Raw genomic sequence first — 22,636 nt, 5'->3', positions numbered from 1 at the left:
TATTATAGTCTCCAGTACCTTCTACTGCAGGATCATTAACAGAATGGTTTTCTCCGTCTGTCTGGTGATTACAGCTTTTGTGTTTGGTGTCATCCATATGTTATGATGGTAGTTTTATGTTCCAGTGACAAAGTAAATGGAGGTTCATGGGTCTGTTCTTTCATGAATCTGCCATTTGCCTGATTGTTTCATTATTTTCAGATGCCTCACAGTTGTGAATAGAGCCGATTTGTAGGCCTGGACAGGCTGTTTAAATCACATGTTGAGGGCAAGTAAAGATAAACTGAGTTTCCCAAGCTGATTCCCACTAATGAATAGTTATAAATGTTTTCTTTAGCTGAGGAATATTTAAAAAGAGAGAGGGAGACAAAGAGAGGGACAGATCTTCAAAGAGGTTTTTTTCTTATAAAAGCTTCTCTGGAGCACGTTTCTGATTAGGAGAAATGTGATATGAAGATAACTTGAGGAAGTCAAGGTGATTTAGGGAATTAATTGTTGAAAGGGTTAAAATTCCTAGTATGCAATTCTTAATGGAGCAGTAGAAGCTACAGATGTAGGAAAGAGGTAGAAAAAGTAAGTAAAGGAGCATCTGAGACACAGAAGACAGTTCAGTTCTACTGAGAAAAAACTATAATTGTCCAAGCTCAGTTGTGCCTGATCCTGGGGACTTGAAGATAATATGGCAAGAACATTCAGCGTGATAAGAAAGCAAAGAAGATTTTTAACACTAACGTTTCTGCCTTGTCAATTTCCGGGAGGGGGTGGTAGTGGTGGGGTGGGTGGGGAAAAGGTGAAACCAGAGCAATGATAAAAAAGATTATGGTCCATAACACACCATACATTCATCCTCTTGAAATCACTAATCATTAGTATCTCAGCATACAAAAAAAAAAAAAAAGGAACAATTAGGTGATCACAGATTTTAATGGCAGGAAAAATGGCAATTAATTACTCTCTTCCTGAGGAAAAAATAAAACTACATTCCTATAAATTCTGGTTACATAAGAATATGGGCAATTACACTATTGAAGAAATCTGTGACAGAGAGTAGGCACTGGAAAATATCTATGAAATATGATTCTCATTCATAGAGCTTTCTGAACTGCAGAACACCCACAGAGCAAAATCAGCTGCAGATTGGTCTTTCCACATCACGGAAATAATAGAAAATAGGACTAGAGGGGAGTGTGAGTGGCTATCTCATCTAACCTCCGTGCTAAGGCAGATGAGCGATAGCTGAAACTTTCTGGCAGACTAGCACAGCTCATACAATGTGATAAGGGTGTTTTGGGGGTTTTGTTTGTTTGTTTTTAAATTCTCTCTTAGTAGGATAGAAATATGTGTTCCCGACTGTATGCAAAAATCCGTGTTCTTAAAACATCTAATACCACTGGAACGCACCCACCTTTATTTCTGCGTATATTTATTTGACCATAAGCCAAAACAACATTCACATTTCAATTTTGTTGTGCTGCAAAAGTTGATTCAGGGAAGAAGGAATTCAATTAATTAAACTTTTCTCACCGGGTGTTCCTCGTGGAAGGATTTTGAAAATTCTGCCTGTTTTCTCATCTGCGGCATCTATTCAGTCTCACAGATAGGCACAGGGGGGGCGGGAGGGAAGCAGCACCCGCCACTGCTCTTTGCATTTTAAAGGAAACTTTTCTGCAGTGAAGAAAACCTCCACGCTGGCAGCATCTCCCATTCGCAGAGTGCCTTCTTGCTATGGGTGGCATGTGTATCCGTCCTTCAGCGTATTCACAGAGCTCAGAATGTTCCGCATTGTAGTATCTGCGTTCAACAGATGGAGCATTTGTCTGTATCTGAGGGAAAAAAAGCACAGTAAAAGCAGGAGCGCGGTGGAGGCTGATGCGAGTCCTCAGCTTTACACACACGTCCATACTCCCACGTTGAAGATTACCCTGCTCTGCCCTCTGCTTTTGGGGCATTTCCTCGGCTTTTACTGTCTCTGGAGCTCTGGATGCTGTTCGCGGAGCCCGGTCTTTGCTGGTCCTTGAGGAAAGCTACCTGTTGTAAAATTCAACCGGGAAAAGTACACGTGAAGGGAAGCCAGAGCCGCCGGCGTAGGGCAAGTGCTCTGAGCAAGTAACGGAGACTCTTGCCGGGGCGGGTGTCACAATTTTTTGCGCATCTGTGAAAAACCTCTATCAAGTGACTTTCCCGTTATCTTCCTCCAGCTCGTTCTCTCCCCCACAGGCGACTTTTTTTTTTTTTCTTTTTTTTTTTCTGCTACCATGCCCGGTGTCCGTCCCCCCGCGCCCATCCCCGGTTTAACACCCGTGTCCCTGCCCGGTAGGACACCCGTGACCCGTGTGTTATTCTCTCCCCGTATTTTTTTCCCCAGGCTGCAGGTGGGACAAGGTAAAACAGAAGCAGTGCCGCGACCGATTCCCGCCCCAAACCCAGGGGGCCGAGCAACTCCGCTAACTTTTTTTTTTTCCCTATTATTATTCTTTAAATACTACTACTAATAAAGAATTATTTATGGGGACAGGTCCCTTGGGGGAGGGGGGGACCGCCCGGCCCCGCCCCACCGCCGCGCGCCCCGCGGGGCTCCGCGTGCGTCAGGCGGCGAGTGGCGTCAGCGCTACCGGGCGGGGAGGGGGCACCCGGGGGGGGGGGGGGGGGTGAGGGAGGGAACTTCATCAGGAGGCGATGGCGGCACCGCCGTGACATCACCCCGCGGCTTATATAGTTGGGGAAGGGTCCGGGTCCCCCCGTCTTGGTGCCAGCGAGCGTGCTGAGGGGGGCGCGGGGGGTCTCTGTGTCTGTCTGTCTGTCTGTCTCTCCGTCTCTCCCCAGGATTTATGGACTTTACTTTCTAGAGGGCGGCGCGGCAAGGATGAGAGCCCAGCTGGTGTGCGTGGTGCTGCTGGCTTTGGCCTCCTGCAGCCTCTGCTCAGGTAAGTCCCGTCCCCCCCCGCAGCGGGCTGAGCGCTCGCCGCCCGCCGCCGAAGTCCCCCGGACGCCCGGATCTGCGGAAAGGAGGTGAAGTCGTTTCGGGCCACCGCGGCTCTTAGGCGGCGGTGCGCCGAGGAGCTGGCCCGGGTGAACGGGGTTTTGTAGGAGTCCCGTAACTTTCTGCCTTCAGAGGAACCGCTCCCCCGGGCAGCATCCTGCCGTGGCGGTTAGCGGAGACTAGGCATTGCAAAGATGAATCAGTGCAGACCGTCTGCCTGATTACGCTGCCGCGTTGGTGATTGATTGCATACCAGGTATTTCCAGACCGTCACGGCAATTGTAGTTTCCGCAACTCGCGTGCGTGGCTGCCGTGATCCCAATCAACACGGGTATAAATGGGCTTTAGTCACTTCTTAGTGACAGAAGTGCAATTTTTGTATTCGGGGGGGAAAAATGCTAGCATCTGATCTGAAATTACGGCCAAAAAATGCTGAATCAGGTGTAGGGCACACAATAGGAAGGTTAATGTAAGCGCATTTCTGCTCCAAGAGGACCATACATTAAAATGCATTGCCTGCTCCTTTGCAAAATGACACAGCTAAGTGTGTGTCATTTATGCCCTAAGTTTATGACCAAAAATAGGTATGGTGGTGATGAGACAGGTGTACGCACACAGACATGAAGCAGAATGGGCTTCAAAATCCAATCTTGACTAACTTGCAAATTACTTGAATTTTTAACGCCACAAAATTTACAGAGTAAATCTACAAGTAGCTTCATTTATTCACCTTCAGTATTCAGCAGGACTCAGAATTCCTAATTCTCACTTTAGATGAAAGTTTCTAATTTGTATTCCCCTGCAGAAGAAAAATGTAGAACACGTAATACCTGCAATTTACCACAGTTTAAACATAGTCATTCTGTATATCATAGAGAACTGGTGACCTTAGTGACAAGGCTTAATATTTCTTATTTTCTCCCTGTATATTTGAAGCTTTTTAAACAAATACTTGGCTAGTATTTTCAGTGAGGCAGTTTCAAATTCAACTGTTTGTAGAGCCTGAATGAAAGCCCATTAAAGTAAAAAACTTCAGTGGAAATTAAAATAGGCTTATTAAAAAAAACCAAACAGAAACAAAATTGTATGTGTTAACTGACATGATGGTTTATTTCCTTGAAAATTTGAAATTATATTTAAATGAGAAATGCCATGGAGAAGCTTGTGTGGAGGGGCCAAATCAGTTTTAACTACTATGGACAGTTAATGTCATAAAGAAAGCAATCATTCATTTTAAGTTTCTTTTGAAAATGTTTGCCCTCAGGGGAAAGTGTGTACCTGTAGATTGTAACTGTTCCTGTAGAACGTGAATATCTGAATAGAAGCTATATTTCTTGTCAATAAGAAGTGAATCAAGAGGACATCAAACTGTGTGAATGTCCTGATTTGAACAATAATGTGTAACCAGACTTTTTATACTCTGCTTTCTGAGAGTCTGCTCTTTTTATGCTTTTATTCCTCATCTGTCTCTTTCATTCCTGAATTACCTGGATGTGCTCCCTTCTCCTCCTCCAAGCCTTGCTTTATTCTTCACTCGAGGAATCTTGACCAGCCTCCTAAATAATATCCTCCAGACTTCTTTTCTCAATCAAAATGAGAAATAATAATACCTCAATACCTATTTATCTTCAATCTGCAGCTATCTTCCAACCTCGATGGTGTGGAAGCTATCTTTCATCCTCTATAGAATCTAAAAACCAGGGGCTAACCAGACACCACAACTTTCATTGTCCTCAGCTGGTACAACCCAGGACATCACAAATCATGATGCTGTCATGCATCTCACCCATTCACAGGAGCTGCTGCTATCATTAGTAGAAATTCAGCTGAGGTGATCCTGTGCTGCCGGCAGAACTTCGGCTAATGGTAAAATGGTTAAGAGATTAGGTAACACTGACAACGAGTAGCGCTGAAAGGCATTAAGTTGGAGATTAGTTGCTGGTGACTTGCTGTAATACTGATCTACAAACCAGTCTTACTGAATATTTTCAATAACAACTTCAATGCAAAAAGTAGGAAGGAATGAATGAATGTAGTGTGCTGGTAATGCAAACAGGAGCATCACTACAGAGGAAGATCGGCATAACGCCCAGAAGTGTTTGATGACCTGAATAATAGAAACGAGCAGCAGTGCAACAGTACAAAATGCAGCAACTTAGGAAATAACAGAAGTTCCTATTAAAAGCTCCTTTTAACAGAAGCACAGCTGTTGGAAACGTCTGAGGAGATAAAAGACTTGGTCATATTATCTGACCTAATTTTTTTTAATGAGATACTAAAGTTTTTCAGCCATGAAAGACAAACAAAATCAAAAAATGTGTAAGAGAGCTACTTCCTGTAGCTAATGGTAAGCATTAAGGTGGTTAAGTACTGAGGCTTCTGATCCAAACTGTACTATGCTGTGCTGCCTTGAGATCACATCAGGCACAGAGGAGGGCCACTCTGATGAGCTGGGGAATACAAGGCTATTACAAGAGAGGAGAATAGATGAGAGTCTAATAGCTCTGGGCATAGCCTTTCAATGAAGTATTTATGGGATTTCCAGGGGAATGGTTTGTGTCCAAAAGGCACAGGGATCTTGCATTTGTTTGCTAATCACTCTGTAGGCGCACCCTAAAAATCTAAGCTGGGAAGGGCTGTGATTGCTCTCAAAAAATACATGAGTTTGGTAAATATTACAAATAGAAATGTATAATTTATAGTGAAGGAAGTTATATACAAACCATTAATAAATTTGTAATTAGAAATAAATTAGGCTTGAAATTAGAAGACGGTGACTAACCATTGATAGTTTGGAAGAATGCCCCAAAGAAGAAACATAGTGGTGGTGGTGGTGAGATCTTGTTACTAAGATTGAACACGATTGATTTTTAAGAGCATTATAATGGTTGGCTTCCTGTGCTAGCAGAAATCTGTGACTGATTAGCACATATTTGTATAAAAGGTCCCTTACAGTCTCGTGTTCTGTGAATGGTAGTGACACAACCTGGTGATGATCCCTGAAGTGAAGGCATAGGCAGAATCTATCCACAGATTCTGTGGTAGGGTGTTACATGCCAAGAGCATTGATCATTTTAATGGAAGTAAGATATCACTTATATGAATATGGTGTAGATTTTTGTTTAGTTTGGTTTTAAATATAAGTAACCATATTGTTTGGCTCTGGACTGCTGGTATTCCAGGAAAGCTAAAAGCCATGTGGAACTTTATTTCACCTGAAAACTTAACTGATTTCTGTATACGTCTCATCTTTGAGCTGTGATTGCTGCTACATTTTCAAGACATCAGATTTTCCTTGTCATTCTGTGCCGCACAAAGCCGAAAAGTTTGTGGGTGTTTTCTCTTTCTACAGCAATTTTTACCCTATTCATCAAATCACAGGTCTTGCAAGTCTGCTGAGCTATCAAAGGTCAATTAAATTAGTAAAGAAAATCCTAAGACTTTCAGTCAGAATACTTTCTTTTGGTATATGTATTGTCAAGAGCTTGTATCACAAACTGGTCAAGCTCAATTCCCTCATATCAGTAAAAATACTCATAATTTAACCAAGAATAATCAAGACTAAATCTTGTCAAGTAATCATAACTGCCATTCACCTAAATACTTAGCTGCTACTTAAATAAATATTGTTTGAAAATAAATATCCAAAATCTTCCAAAGTAAGCAGAGGTGACAAATAGTGATCATGAAAATCATACTGATTTTGAATGAAGAATCTTGCAGCAGTGTTGTTTACTGAAAGGGCTGCAGATTAGTGGGCCTGTCTACCAGTGAACTGAGATTAATGAATCGTTTCATTCACTTCAATAAGTTTGATCATGCTTTAAAAAGGTAGTGAGTATCCATTTTAACAAAATGTTGCTGTTACCTGAAGACTCCTCACAGTCTCTCTAGATCACTTTGCTGTGTTCTTATCTAAGAAGTTGCTTGTTTTCATGTTTGTTTGTTTTTCAGAATTCATTGATATATCTAAATTCTGTATGCTGAATTGAAATGTCCGTGATTTATGATGAAACAATAAGCATATGTTTCTGGTTTATTCCCAGATTCACAAGAGGAAATGAAAGCGTTAGAAGCAGATTTATTGACCAATATGTACACATCAAAGGTAATTATTTTTCCTCTTTTAGTTGATGGGTAGGGAGCAAATGAATTCTCATTACAAACTCAGAAGTCTTTGCACAAAGTAATAACCTACGGTCTAGACCGAAAAGTTCAGTGCTAGACATTACTTTGGTGCAAGATTTTCTCCAGTTCAAAGGAAATTTAAAGGTGTTGATGTGACACACTAAAAGTGCTCCTTGCTCGTAACACTGGTACTTTCATTAAACTGTCAAAACTGTGTTATGTGCAGAGATGTAAATTTATATGAGGAAATGTGTTTCCAATAGGATTATGCCTGATGAAAGCTAAATTAACCTTGAGTCAAATCCGTAAGTGCTATTTTTATGCAGAACTTTTCCTATATGCATATAGAACTAAGACAGTCATAAAGCAAAAACTGTTAATACATATGCTGATTTTGACTTAGGAATTCAATCATAGTGTTAGTACAGGAACATGGGGACATGACTGTGAAAATATTAAGCTGATAAATGACACTTCCTTGGCAAGTTGCCAGACTGTGAGCAATGTACATGTTATTTAATAAAAATAGACAAAATTTCAGTTCCAATCTCATACTGGCAAGGTGAAGCAGCAAGTGTTGCACATATGTATTGAACAGGCTGATAGAAAAACACTTTCTCAACACTGTTATTTACCATGAATGATCTAAGAAATATATATGTCTAATATTTCTTCAGCAACATACTAAAGAACAAACCCTGAAACAAATGCCATGGGCTTAAGGTTGAATGTTTTAATTCTTTGTTCTAATGAAGCTTAAGTGGTGCTTAAATTCAATGGAAATTAAAATGATGAGTGAAAAATTTCCCCAAAAAAAGAATTTCATAAGCCATTGACTAGTTGAAGGTTAAGGACAAAACCAGTCTGGAAGACTTCCGTATTTACTGTATTTGCTTATATGTGAGCTATTTCGCAGGATCCTTTGAATAGACTAGAATAAGAAATGAAGCCAGAAAATACATTGTTTTGATCTGGTCTGGCAGTTCGTAGGTTCCCATGTTCTTTACTGGCATGGTAATTAACCTTAGGTGTGGAATAAACCTGTTTGCCACTCGCTTTTCTAAGGTACAGAAAGATTTAATAGATATTCTTTTCCTGAGATGAATTTAAATGTAGGAGGCTGACAAAAATAGTTCATTCTCTGTGTGACAAAGCATAGTGTGCCCTGGGAGGAAACCCTGCAGCTATTGGTATTTCTGCTACTGACTTTAGTGGAACTGTGAACCTAACTGCCACTTCCATCTTTTCCTCCCTCTCAGCACAGAGCACAGTCTCAGGTAACTAAAAATGCACAAATAGAGTGCACCAGTTGATAGGTAATGATTTTTGCCATAATACTCTTATATGTTGTTTTACATCATGTAGCTTGCTATTCAATTTTCCTCATGGTATATACCGTAAGTCAAGTGACACCTGAAGCTGACAGAAGCAGTAGATGCATGGTGGAGACTTTGCTTTATTTCTACATTATACTGCCTTAAATTGCCATCTAAAATTCATTACTGAAATGACAAATTCTGTTGTTCTCTCTTAGCTTTTAGCCCTCATTAGAACAAAAGTATGGTTCTGGTGTCAGAGACAAATTTGAGGGTGATATGTGTAATAACTGTCTTGTATTGTGCCTGAGATCTGGTTCCAGTTGAGGGCAATTACTGTTAAATTGCATTAACCATCTTTGACACTGACTTGGTAATAAGCAGCAAGGGAAAGCTCATATCTAAAAATGCAGCAAAGTGGATTATCACTTGTGGCTCTAGTATTTGACAGAAAAAATCTTCCTAAGTAGGCACTTGTGAAGTAGAGTATCAAGACTACAGCTAGGATTTAAGCACACACCTTTTGCAGCATTCTGTCCAGCATCTACTGGCCCTTTTCAAACTGCTCTTTAAAGTCATCTATATGCTGAATCACTCTCCGTCTTTAAAGAAGTATGTCCATGCTTATTACAACCTGTCTTCAACATTTTATACAGTTTATCCCCTTCCCTGCTGTTACATCTCAAAGAAGATACAGGGATCACACGAGTCCCTAAAATGCTTTTTTTGTCTTTCCTCTAAGATAAAATCCAAAGAGCCATTTGGAAGATCTGGTAAGACAACACAACTTGAAGTGTCACGAATACACGGACAGTTATCTGCTGTCTCTCTTTTGTATCAAATAGATAGCTCTATTCCCAGCTTCCTAAATGCTTGCCTGAAACCACCACTTGCATGAAGAATGTCCTGAACTCAAGCAAGATTTAAGATGATGTTAGTTAAAGAAAAAGAAAAAAAAAAAGGGTTTCCTTGAAGAATATGTCATCACTAGCATATACTCCACCTTTGGGATCCCCACTCACATTAATTTTCCAAAGTCTTGGACCCTCTGAGCTTCCTACTGTTCTAAGATGCCTGTTGCTGACTGTATGTGCCCAGACAGTTCAGCCTCCTTGTCAGAGGCAGACAAGGTTCCAGCTGCCTGGGAGTTACTGACTCCATAATGAACGTAAAAGTTCATTACATTTACAGGCATTAGTCTATACCATGGAAGAACTTCCGCTGTAACAGAACTCAATACCATATCTGCTTAAAGACTGAGAGTATTTTTATTATTTCTGCGGTTACATTCTGAACAAAATTCAAATACTGTTCAGAAAAGGAACCATAGAGATCCTACATTACCTCAGGTTTTACTTGGGTCTGAATTTATTTTTCATCTGCTTTCACTAGATAAAGACAAGAATATAAAAAGCAGAGAAATTAACTTTCTTTTTCTAAAAAAAAAAAAAAAGCATTCAGGAGGTATGCATTATAATGGATGAAGTTATCTTAAACAAACTATCAGGGGTATCATTCAACCAGAAATGGAAAGAAAAAGATACCATGTAAGTTACAAACTTGGGATTCTCTTTAATCTTTCATAGGACAAGCCTGTTGTCAAAGAATGAAATATTCTCAAGCTCCTTTCAGTTTCTTAGATATTTTAAAATTCTCTTTCAAGATATATGAGGTGTGCAAAACCATGTATCTGAGTCTTACTTCGGAAGCAAGTTCAACAATGGAAATGCATACATCATACTCACTTCAACATTAATAACTTTTAAATTCTAGCTCATACTGCAGAGTCTTTTGTTCCTTCAGATCACTCCCAGATATTTTTCAAGTTAATCGTAAAAAAATTAGTTCCATCTTGGCAGGTACGGGTTCCTTGATCTCTTGTGTAGGTGTTTTCCAAAACATGTCTTGAGCAACTGTAGTTGGTATTGCTTAGACCTCTGTGGAAAATATATCACACATTGGAAATGTACCTGAACATTTGGGTTATGGTCATCTTAAACTGTATTTTCACACATTCCTTTAGGATAACTGCCTCAGAGATTTTCCATAACCTATAAAACAAAGCTCTCTGATTGTAATGTTTGCTATAATAGTGGAGTAGAGAAGTAACATGACTGCTCTGTTCAGTGACTGGACATGACCTGGAGAGCTCCATGTTCAGTTAAAAAACATATTTCACTCTTGACTGAAGTTCTTAATGTTTTATAGTCTCATTCTATGAACTGGCAGCAGTATAAGTCAGAAGCAGGTGTACCCAAGTAAAAATACTTCGAGGTGATATATGTGCGGTATTAATAGGAATTAGACTCCCTTAACAAATGAAATATGTTTGCAGACAGGACTGCAAAAATTTTTTCTCTTACCCTCATAAGTAGCAGCTAAGACCAATTTCACCTAATGAAGTCTGCAGTTTAAGTATTTTGCTAATAATACAGAGGAAAGTTCCTTTAAACATAGACATGCATCAGGCTAACATGAAGTAGTAACTTTAGATCAAAAAGATTCTATAAATTATGCAAGAAGGCATAAGAAATTTCCCTCTCCTTTCCTCTTCTCTTCTGTTCCCATTTAGTGGAATATTTTAGGGTTTTTTTAACTCAGAACTCTCACTTGCTCATGTAGCATTGCCCCTAGATTTTATTCTTCATTGCAATTTAGCTACTGTAGTTGCTAGCTCACATTTCTTTCATATACCCAGGAGAAAGAAGTGTGCTGCCAAAGCCTCCTCATTTGTCATGGAAAGTTCTGTATTTTTATATTGCTCAAATATATTAAAAGAGACCAAAGAAGATTTTGAAATTGCAGTGGACAGTTGCTCTTTTTGCTAGTTTAACTTCTGTTAATTAAATTAGACATTCTGCAAAGCAGTTAATTTTTGTTTTGAACCTGTCACATCTTTTCAAATAATTCGACAGGCTAATTAAGGCACCTAGATGGGACAACAGATGAGCTCAAAGTAAACAATGCAGAACCAATTTCAAGCTTCTGAATAAGATACAAGATTTGTTTTCTTCTTAGCCTCAAAACAAAATACTCTCTTTTTTTTTTCTTCTTTTTTTTCTTGAGCCCTGTCAGGAATCTGAGAACACATGGTGGTTTTATTAAAGGGCTAAATTATTCTCATTTTGACAGGGATGCATATACCAGATGTATATTGGAGTAATAATTATGGCCAAAAGAGAATTTTTTGTAACTAATGCTAATAGTGATGCCAGCTTTTCTTGTTTCTTCCTCACTCCTCTCCATTTTCTTTCCTTTCCCTCAAAAAATAGTGAAGTGTGGTGAATATGCATAAATCTTGCGTACAGTGTCCTTTTGTTAGGAAGGTGCTTTAAATAAACAACAGATTATGTGATTACCTAATGCTCAGCTAAGTAGGCACTGCATCCACACTCTTAATCAGTGCTGTCAGTATGTGAAAGGCAATGTCTGTGTTAATGTAATAACTATATTTAACTTTGCACATCCAGGAAAAGAAGCAACTACATTTCAGTTCATAGGTCAAGTGTAATCTTAACGTGCACAGCAAGGAAGCCCTTGCTAGTAATAAATAGGAATTTGCTATTTGGCTTTTGATTGGAGATTGCTGTGTCACCAGTTCTAGTTTAAGGAGTCTAATTTCTATACTCGCCACTAAAAGAAATACAATTTGAAAAAAGTGATTAATAGTGGGAGAACCAAGAAAGCGGCAAAGACATGAAAAGCAGTGAATGAGGTAGGAATTAGGTTTTTCACTTACTTTTTTCTATTGACAATCAAAACGAAAGAAGACTACTGCCACAACTGCTTGGAAAGAACAGTACCAGTAGTAAAGTAAAGGTTATTTTCCTCAACATATTTTAAAAGGTTGTAAAAGTTAAATAGCTCCTAAATCATGCAAGATACTGGAGCAAGCAAAATTTGAGACAAACCATGGTGAAATTTCTCTATTTCTGTCTTCCTGTAACATCTCTGAACAGGTTCATTGTGGACCACCTAAATACAGTTGGTCTGAGTTTTTCAGTCCAGTTACCAAATCAGGAATATATTGCACAGCTCTGTTTCATCTTTGCTCCATCTTCATCTAAGCCTGTAGGTCGATTCACATCTCCCAGGCTCGTGACTTTCCAGCATCCAAAACTCCTGGGGCTTACAGATTCCATAACTTCAGACCCAGCCTCATCAGACAGCTTGCCCTGAAGCAGGGACTCTGTTCCTTTTCTCAGGGAATTTTGAAATGACTGGTATTTGTTCTGAACTGGAGAGGAGCGTCTAGTTAACCACAGGCATCCACCTTGGATTCTAGCACTGGGAATTTATCCAGTGGGTTTGACTCATTGTCCTGATTTACACCTGTGAATTTATATTATATTAATTTCCACCTGTGTTTTTGTTTGCACCTGTGCAGAATGACTATGAAATGCTACCATTCTGGTTTGGTAGCAGTTTAGTTTTTCATCATGTATATCTACCTGGGGGGTAAGGCTGTGGGGAAGCAGACTTGGTGTGTTTAGTAAATGAGTTGTCCTAATTTCAGCACTCTCTAATTATTGTCTAAAAGTTGAGCAGAGGAAAAGTACTTCAAACACACAAACTTGTTCCTACCGAAATGTTTGAATGTCACACATTATTACTAAAAAACAAAACAAAAATAGCAACATGTTAAATAGTGGGTATTTGTATTTTCAGATTAACAGAGCAAAACTTCCTTACTGGAAAATGACCCTGCTAAATGTCTGCAATCTTCTCAACAACATGAACAACCAAGTGGGGGAAACAGTAGAAGTAGATGAAGAGGATTTGGTTTCAGGAAGACAGTTTCCTACTGCTCTGGATGGCTTCAGCTTGGAAGCAATGCTGACAGTATATCAACTCCAAAAAGTCTGCCACAGCAGAGCCTTTCAGCATTGGGAGGTAAAACAAACTGTCACAAATGCATGTATCAACTGCTGTTAAATTCTCAGGCTCTGTTCGTAGTGATGTTTTAAAATCCATCTCTAGATGACCCCTGTCACATTGCCTGAGCTTTCCTTCCCTTTTTTTATATTCTCTAATACCTCTAATATGCCTCTTATTGAAATAGTTGTGAATTAATATAGTTTGTGATGAGCTGAGTGTCTGTTTTTTATAACAACCCATGGATAAATGAGAACTATTCTTAACTACATACTTTCTCCACTCTTTGTGGCCATTCCAAGGAACCAAACACATGAAAGTGAGCTCTATGCCAGAACACAAAATTAGTATCTGCTTCACAGACATGAAGTTACTGCAGATTTATTGAGGCATAACTAAATATAGACAGAGTTTCTGAAAACCTTTTCAAGGCCCTATGGCAAACTGGATTCAAAATGCATGGACACATGCCCATGTGTACATGTAATTCTACCAGGTACTCTGGGCTTCTTGTCATTGCTAGGAAACCGGTAGCAAGGGAACTCTTGCTTCCCCACACCTAAAGAGGGCCCTGGAAGTTGACATGATTGTATGAGGTTTGCTGCTCTTAAATAGTGATTGTTTATAGTCCATTTGTGATATTTATCTTAGTGCAATGATCACACAGAGGCACACTGGGCACAATCCACTTGTGTTGTTACATATTACACTAAAAGCTGCTTTGCCCAGTGGGAAAAGATATCTCAGCGTCACTACCCACTTTCCAGTAAACCCAGTTTCTTCAGCTATCACAGGTTCGTGGACAGTCTGGCTGAACCTTGATCTTCTTTTGTTAGCTGAATCACAGCCCTGTATTTGCAGGCTTATTCTCAATCCTTTATATTAGCTGGGATGGTCCATACAAAGACTGCAACATCTTTGAGAGCCTGAATTTTCTGAGGACTCTGTCCAGCAGTACGTTTATTGCTGAAAAGGAGCTACTATAGAACTGACTCTGTGCAATAGCCCATATGACTTAATCACAGTTTCTTACTTTGCAGTTGCATCAGCTCTTGTGGTGGTCGGGAATCATCACTCCTAGCAGTATTGCATGTGAAATTGAAATAAAATATTCCTCTTTCAGCTTAGGAAGTGCAGAGTTTTACAAGACACAAGAAAAGACGAAGGGATAGAGCCATAGGGAGAAGAATTGAAGAAGGCTTGAAATAAACAATTTGTGTAATGAAAGAAGTTCTTGTGATCTTATACATCCAGGATTGACTCCAAAGGCTGTTGAAACCATGAGAGTCTTTCCATTCATTTCAATAGAATTTAGATGAGCACTCATTTATTAAGTAATTAAGTGAGTAACAGACTTTGATTGCTTAGGGAAATACTGAGGTGAATATAAAAATGTTTTCAGTGTAATGCCTTTCAGCCAGACAGTAGGACTGTAATTGACCATGGAAGAACATGGTGAGAGAATGGATGAAATCTTAACAGATAAAGCAAGAACAAATCTGAACAAAATACTTTAAAAACTCCAAGTAAAACTCAAAACATAGTTGTATAAGAGATTTTGATTGACAAAATTTTGGCTTTCTTGTGCTTTATTTCATTTCTTATTTGTTTATTACACATGTTGATTTTTTAGCTGTAGGAAGTCGCAGATAAAAATACTGCTCAAAAGCTGAAACCAGCAAGCAGTGGGTGTTTTAGGAGGTGTTTAGCCTAAAGGAGTGATTACAGAGTGACAATCATTAGGAAGTTTTCAGACAATTTGAGTTTCAGTCCAAGGAGGACATATATACCAGCTTTTCTCTCTCGTGAAAACCAATGATCTCATCTGTTTCAATGGAATTTAAATATCGCCTCTGTAGGATTCAGCTCATCTTCAGCCTGATCTTAGTTTTGTGTCTTGAGTTTTGGGCTTTTTTGTTTTCTTCCTTTTTTTTTTTAAATCCTCAACTATTATGGTAAAGGTTTTTCTTGGTGGCAGATGTTAAAATAAAGTTTTATAAAACTTTCTAGGAATTGATAATGTTCATTACAAAAAAAAAGCTGATAACGTTGTGTCTCTTCTTGCATCTTACAGTTACTTCAGCAAGATGCTTTTGATCTAGAGAACTCAAGCCAAGACAAGGAAATAATGAAAAGAAAAAATCCCTATATTCTGAAACGGCAGCTACATGTGAACAAAGCTAGAAGACCATACATACTCAAGAGAAGTTCATATTACTGATGCAGCAGAAGAAAACAATGTATATTTAGTTTATAGGTAACTGTGCGTTATGGTTATCTTATTTAAATCTAAAATCATACTTGTGTGAAAATATACTATGGAAAATCATCAAGATGATAACATAACTGTGTCTTTTTTGCAATTGCTGTTTCTTGATTGTGATTTTTTCCTACTTGAGATTAATTGGACCAATACATTTGCAAATAAATCTAGTTTCTAAGCATGATGTATTGTACAAAACTGAGATTTCAACATGTTTCCAACAATATTATAGTCTTTTCCTATTTTATAAAGCACACCAACATACACCAAGGAAATTGATATTGTCCATAAACCCTACTGAGAATCTTACAATTTCTTAATGCAACACCTCAAAAATATATGCTTGCAGATTTTTGTATAATACACTCTTCAGAACTGCCACATTTTATACGTTGGCCAGTTTAATTTATTAGGGATTAGGTCTAAGGAAGGAAGGAAATACTATCAGCTAACTATTAAACGGAAATTTCAAAATTCATATTTTAAATTGCCTGCTTGTAAAAGAATTTTAAGTTCTTGACTCCTAACTTGCCACTGAAGAGTCATAACTTAAGACAACAGTACATAAATGAGACTTTAACAAAGTACGCTAGTGAGAACAAACCCAGATGTGCTTCAGAGTCTTGTGTATCACCGAGTAAATAAGGAAAACAGATTATCAAATCAGTAAAAGAATTTACAGTGTTTACCTAATCTATGAATGCTCAGGAAAAAAAAATAAAGACAAAAATAAAAGCTTATTCATGCTCCTGTGCTGTCACTGTTAAAGTCAAAATACTAATCTGGTTATATGAGAAACTTGGGAGAAATATTTGAAAGAAGAATTAAAGTTAGAACATTTTAAACTTAAAAGGCATTTCCTTTCCCTCCCTCTGCAAATTTGTAATAACAACAGGCAGTTTCAGGGGTTAAAGTCAGTCTTGGAAGCTGACGGAGAGGGAAGCTCCCAGCATGGAAAATACTGATTTCAAGCCGTGAGGAGTCAAGTGCCACCTGAAACGTACACATTTTCCAGCTCTGTGTCTGTGAAGTGTACATGGGACTCAGGATCTCAATGATCCTGGGTTCCAGGCTGGAGGAAAACAGTCTGAAAGAACTGGGGGTCACAACAACTGTCAAAATAGAGGGATAGTCCAAGACCCATGAAGCCTGGATGCTCAGACCCAGAGGCAAAAAATGGGACAGAAGCTGCTTTTGAAACCCTACCTGTTTTCTGTTTGAGGTATTTCCTCAGAGCAATGCTGTTCCAAGAAACTGCCAGAAAAAAGCACTCAGAGAACTTCCAAATCCTCTCACAGGTCAGATTTTCTGTCAATTATTAAACATACACAGGGATATGCATGGAAAAAACTTACCCATACTAATGGTTATACCAAGTTTGTTACATGGGGAGGGATGTTTTTTTTACAGTAAAATGTGTTTTCACTGCATTAAAGCTAATTATATTTCCTTTTCTCACTGTAAATGTTATTAATCAGTTTATTTGAATAAATAGCCACTAAATGCATGCACTCGCAAGATATAAGAGCATACACTAATTACTATAATAATCGTTATGACTTGAATACAGCAAAGCACTTAAGGACATTTGGTCTCAGTGTTTTAAATGCATAATGCACTTAAGGGCTTTGCTTGAATAAGGTTCTAGTAGATTCATACCCTTTATTTTTTTATGAAGCTGTCGCAGAATTAGACTGGAGACACAGTATGCTCTCAAGTGGCTAAGAAAGATCACTCTTTTCCAACATACTTACAAGCTCCCTAGTCCTATTATGAACACTTTAAATTCTAAATTACCTGTTGGTAATAACAAAGCAGAACAGAGTTTGTCCCAAAATTCACTGCTAGCAATGTATGAGGAAAAAAGAAAAGAAACTTCAAATCACTATTTCATGGGGAACACAGAAGAATAAGACAAAAAAAAATAGGTTGCATGATATTTTTCTCTTGTGTTCAGTTTAAGAGTATAAGAGTTAAAAAAAAAGTAGGGTAAGGTAACGTGGTTGTCATCTGATAGAGAATGTTAACAGTTTCAAAAACAAAAGCACCCTTCCGTGTTTCATTTTGGAGGTGATTTGGATATTCAGGGTGATGGCAGAGGACCTCAAATGATGATGATTAACTGTCCCACCCTCATCTTGTGCTCCACACTCAAGTGGGACTGACCCTGTGCCTGCGCGCTTGTTCCTTGCAGTGCGGAGTTAACAGATTAGCCAGACTGACTGGCTGAAAATGGCTTAAAATAACCCTTTTCCTTTCAGCAGGCTGTGAATCCACACAGGGTCAGCTACTGTGTGTCACTGGAGGAGGCAGAGCTTGAAAGTACGGCAGGAGTTGTTCCCTTCGCCTCTGATGGAGGTGTGCAGGGAGCTGTCGGAGGAATGTCATCCAGAGTGACAGACAGTCCTAACTGGAGGAGGAAAATCTATCCATAATTGTAACACGGTCAGTAAAGATATAAAAGCCAATGCTGGCGTTTCAGCTTATTGGTCATCGGTGAAAAGCAAGCATAGCAGCATTAAAATGATAGAAAAACCACTTACACCGTACAATTAAGCCAGATACACAGAGCTGTTAAGGGATATTTTGATGTCTGGGGGACCCTTTTTTCCCTGAAATCTCTCACTTCTAGCTGTTGCTGCCTCCTGATGACTTCAGTGCTGTGGAGCTGCAGCCTTTCTTTAGCCCTCTTTTTAGGATGATGGCAGAAAAAAAATAGGCAAAAAACATTTGTCTCTATTTTGCGCATTCTTTCAGTGGGATCCTCAGGGTACCTGCCTTGGCCCCCAGCAAAATCAATGCCGTATTTGCAGCAGAAATGGGTGCTGAATGAAGTTCAAGCCAGAAGAGGCCCTCACAATATGTAAAGATTTGTAAATTCAGACAGCGCTTTTTTCTTTTCTTTTTTTTTCTGCAGCTCATAATTGCCCTAAGTTTAAAAATGGGTTTTTTTGAAGACTGTTAACTCAGATTGCTACCTTGGCTTAAAGAACTGCCTCTTGATATGGACAATTTTGTTTTACAACGGCAATTACTGGGACATTTGCTGTCTTTCTCTGTCTCTGCAGAGGAGCACATTTTTCCTACATATTCCATTGCTGATGTTTTTACGAAGCTCACAGATGAATAATTATACCAATTATTCAGAAACTTTATACTTAATTACTTCTTACACGCCTAAAATATTGGATATTGTCATACAGAGCAATTGCAGAAACCTCTCAGTTATTTCTAAGGTAGAATTAAATGTAACTGAGATTTAATTTGATTTTATATATTTTTAATAGTTATCATCCATAATCTTGGAAATGCCCTATACAGGAAAAGTAAAACATAGAGAAATGAATAATTTTATCATCTCTGAAGCATATATTTGTTAGTTTTTCTGTAAAAGAAGCATTAAAAATAAATCGCTACTGTTCTCAAAGTTAAATGTGGTGATAAAGTAAGTCTTCAGCTTTCTCGAGTCTTGCTTGTGGTATATTATAAAATTTGCTGTTTTCTGTCTTTTCTATTATAAGTCTAAACTTTGTTCTATGTTTTAGGTAAGAGTTTAATGGTTGTGGTGTGAACAGAGTGGATGAAATGTGGAGTTTGCAGATTAAAAGAGATTTAATTTTGCAAGGTATGATTGTGGCTATGCCTCATACCCTACTCTTAACTAACACACAATGGAGGCGTGATAATTTGGTCTTGATCTTTACTCTTTTTCCCCAAGATTAGTTATCAGTTTGCACTATGCGGTATCAAATTGAAGATGCAAGCCACTGCTATAATACTTGAGCGTAGGAGGGCAGAAAGAGAAGCAGGTTCTTCTGGATTTCCCCAATGTTCCAGATGGATCATTGATGTTCTCCACATCCGAAATATTGGACTGACTGAAGGCAGTCATAAAACAAGAGTTGCAGAGAAGCTGCAAAATAAAATATACTGACTTCTGCAGCATGCCGATAGAGTCAGAACTTGTACCTTGTCCGTGAAGCAAAGAAAGTGGAGGGAGAGGTTGATCTGCACAAGGAACCTGGAGAATGAGGTTTTCCTTGCTACCAGATTCAAGCATTCAAAAGTTGTGAGTCAGGCTACAAAAACCTGCAAATACATAAATAGATAGATGATAGGTAGATAGATAACTAGCCCTGGCATCTAAATAAAGTAATAAATAGATGTCAATTGGTTTTTATTTCCCTCCATTTACTGGACTGCCAGGGAGCATCTGAATCACATCTTTAAGTTTTGTCAACAAGAGAGGCTAAACCATATTTGTTTGGTTTTATTCATTGCTACTGAAAATTGACATTCTCATCCAATGTCTTGAATCCAGCAGGTGTCACATTAAGACACACAAAAGCGCGGTGTTGATGATCAGATTTCAAAACCTGCCAGATCCAGGATGGGTGGGTCTGACAGACCCAATAATCAGACAGTGGACTAGAAAGAGCTTTGTGGTACTTCATTAGCAGGCAAGCTTTGGCTGGCCAAACGACTTCTCTGAGGTGGCAATATGGGGAAATGGCACGGGAGCCACCCAGGAACTGTTGGAAGGGTGTCAGCTGTTAAGAAACACAAAGCCTCAGGAGCTGTTCGTTGCCCAACTAAGACTTGCTTTTTCCAAGCAGATGAGAGCGTACAGCTGTTGTCTCAGGAGACTCCTCACATCCCCTCGTGCAGAAGAAGAGAGGATTATACACAACTGCACTTGAATTACCAAGGAATAGCATTTGTCTGTTTGAGCTCCCAGTGGGTCAAGTACCAGTCTGTTCTGGCTCAGAAGTTACAGTGCAGTATTAGGCTGGAACCATTTTCTATTTTACTCTTGAAGTTCAGTGGTAGGAATCTTTTGCAGGATGTGTTTCTCTTAAGTGTACGTAAGGGGCTTCTCAGGTAGTCTACACATTGCTTTCACAAATGCCTGCCGGCAGCCTGAGGACCTCTGTCCGGACGCAGTGTCTAAGCTGCTTAACGAAGTGTTAACAGTGTGTGAGCGAGGAACTGCTGAGTTTGTAGTCAGTGAATCTGATCGTGGGCATAGACTGGAAACATCCTAGAAGACAAGCTTGACATCATTATTGCAGCTTTTTCTGATTCATTATTTAAAAATCCAAGCTGCATAACAGATTTTTGTAATCCGGTATTTTAGAATTTAAGATTTCCCCCCCATAAATATTTAACTCAAAGTCTAAAATAAATGTGTACACAAAAAAAAAAAAAAAGAAAAAAAATAAAAAAATAACTAGTATGTGCTATATTGTGCATTATTTTCTCAAAAAAAGTTGTCACAGAGCAATATGACATGGGAATCATTTTGTCTGGAATAAATGGTGTGGTTCCTCCAAAATTTTTTTTCAAAATCATATTGTTTGTATATATTTAAAGACAAATGGTCCCAGAATCTAATGTTTTAAAGCCTTTAATTAGGATGCAAACAACAATTTAGTTGATCCAATGAATAATCTCTATGGTTAAAAACCAATCATTCTCCTCCTCAAAAAAAAAAAATTAAGATTTCCTATTTTATAGCAAGTATAGAGAAGGTCTTAGAAATAGTTTACTTAATAGTTCTTGCATGAATGAAATTTCTTGGTTATTTTTGTGTACTACCAAATCTTTAGGGTAGTTGTATAAACCATATACTGCAGTTGTTGTTGTGTTTTGGTATCTTATTTAATGATCTTTTAAATAAAGAGCTGTTTGGAACAGACAACATGCCTTTTGTTCTGTTCAAAAAGAAGAAATCAAAAAAACACCACATGGAGCAAAGGTATGTGTGTATGTACCCATAAATGAAGAGTTTATTCTGAATTATTCTGAATTTTACAGCAAATAAAGTATAACTTACGGGGATATTTAACAGCAGAATACTATGGTACTTTTGCTGTTTGCCGCAGAAATAGACAATAACAACACAAATTTCTAAACGATTTTCTTCAATATGCAGAAGGCACTGAAGTACTAAGATTGCAGCTGCTTTTGAAGCTGAAATCCTTGGTGAATACTTAACTTCCATTCTCCTCAAAAGTTTCCATTTACTGAAGGCAGTTTTTTCATTATAGTGGAGGTGAGAGTTACTATTCCAAGACCCTGCCTGTGGAGGATGAGGGAGTTATGAAGGCTATAATTGAGGGTTTTTTATAATTATTACATGTACCTCCACTTTACCTTTGTGGGTTTACAGATTTCTGTGTTAGAGAGTGGAACTGAAAGGGGCTGTAAGGGAACAAGCAAACGGGATATGAAATACAGACAGGTAAGGGACTTAATGAGAAATGTGGGAAGATGTTAACTGGGTTGTCCTTTGTCTGGCTCCCACCCAAGAGTGTCAGAGCTGGCTGAGGCACCAGTTGTGTGTATTTGGAGGGACGGAGAAAAAAAGGGGAAAGTGAGGGAGAAAGGAGGAAAGGGAACCTAATACTGAGTTAAGTCTTGCTAGGTTGGTGTTAGTTGAGGACTAAGTGTACATAGGCTGTATGAACTAGAAGATACAGGATATTCTGACAAAAAGGGGAGTTTGCAGCAGAGGAAACCACCTGGCCCCCATTCCCAATATTCCTCCTGAATCAAGAAAAGCAGCTTCAAACTGAGACATTTCAAACTGACAGTTTTTAAGCTGAAACTGGAACAACTAAAAACTGATGAGGAAAAGGAGAGGGTCAGGAATTACACAAATCAGAGTCAGTTCAATCATTCAGTAAGCTGTGCAGAGCCAGGAATATCACTACGGACTGGGGTAGAAATACGGATTGCTGTTAATAATTTGAGGTTATCAACACCAATCTGCCCAGGTTTGAGCAGGCTTGAGGTTTGAATCTGTGTCTCAAGCAAATTAGCACCATTTTCTCACACTGGTCTCAGAATTAGAAGACCTCATGGTATCCATGCAGGAAGCAAGGAACACCTTTTAAGGGCTGTGAAGAAGAATAGAAGAAAACCTAGCTCCAAGGAGAATGTCTTATCATAAAGCAGAAGCTCATTTCATTCTTGAAAGGTAACGAGAAACTTGTAAATGTAACTACATCTATCAATGTATACAATACTTACCTTCTCTAGTTTATATTCTTCTCTCTGTTGTTTTTGTTT

General features: G+C 38.7%; 1 protein-coding gene across 1 annotated transcript; it reads left to right on the top strand.

Annotated features, from left to right (window-relative positions):
- Positions 1 to 2,684: 2,684 nt before the first annotated feature.
- NTS (neurotensin) lies at positions 2,685 to 21,263 on the top strand. Its single transcript, XM_069773784.1, has 4 exons — positions 2,685 to 2,924; positions 7,027 to 7,088; positions 13,093 to 13,317; positions 15,374 to 21,263. Exons 1-4 carry the CDS (start codon positions 2,864 to 2,866, stop codon positions 15,518 to 15,520), a joined length of 495 nt encoding a protein of 164 aa, XP_069629885.1. The 5' UTR covers positions 2,685 to 2,863; the 3' UTR covers positions 15,521 to 21,263.
- The last annotated feature ends 1,373 nt before the right edge of the window (positions 21,264 to 22,636 follow it).

Source organism: Haliaeetus albicilla, chromosome 28, assembly GCF_947461875.1.
Source record: "Haliaeetus albicilla chromosome 28, bHalAlb1.1, whole genome shotgun sequence".
NCBI classification, from domain to species: Eukaryota; Metazoa; Chordata; class Aves; order Accipitriformes; family Accipitridae; genus Haliaeetus; species Haliaeetus albicilla.
This window is presented reverse-complemented; position numbering and strand designations above follow the sequence as displayed.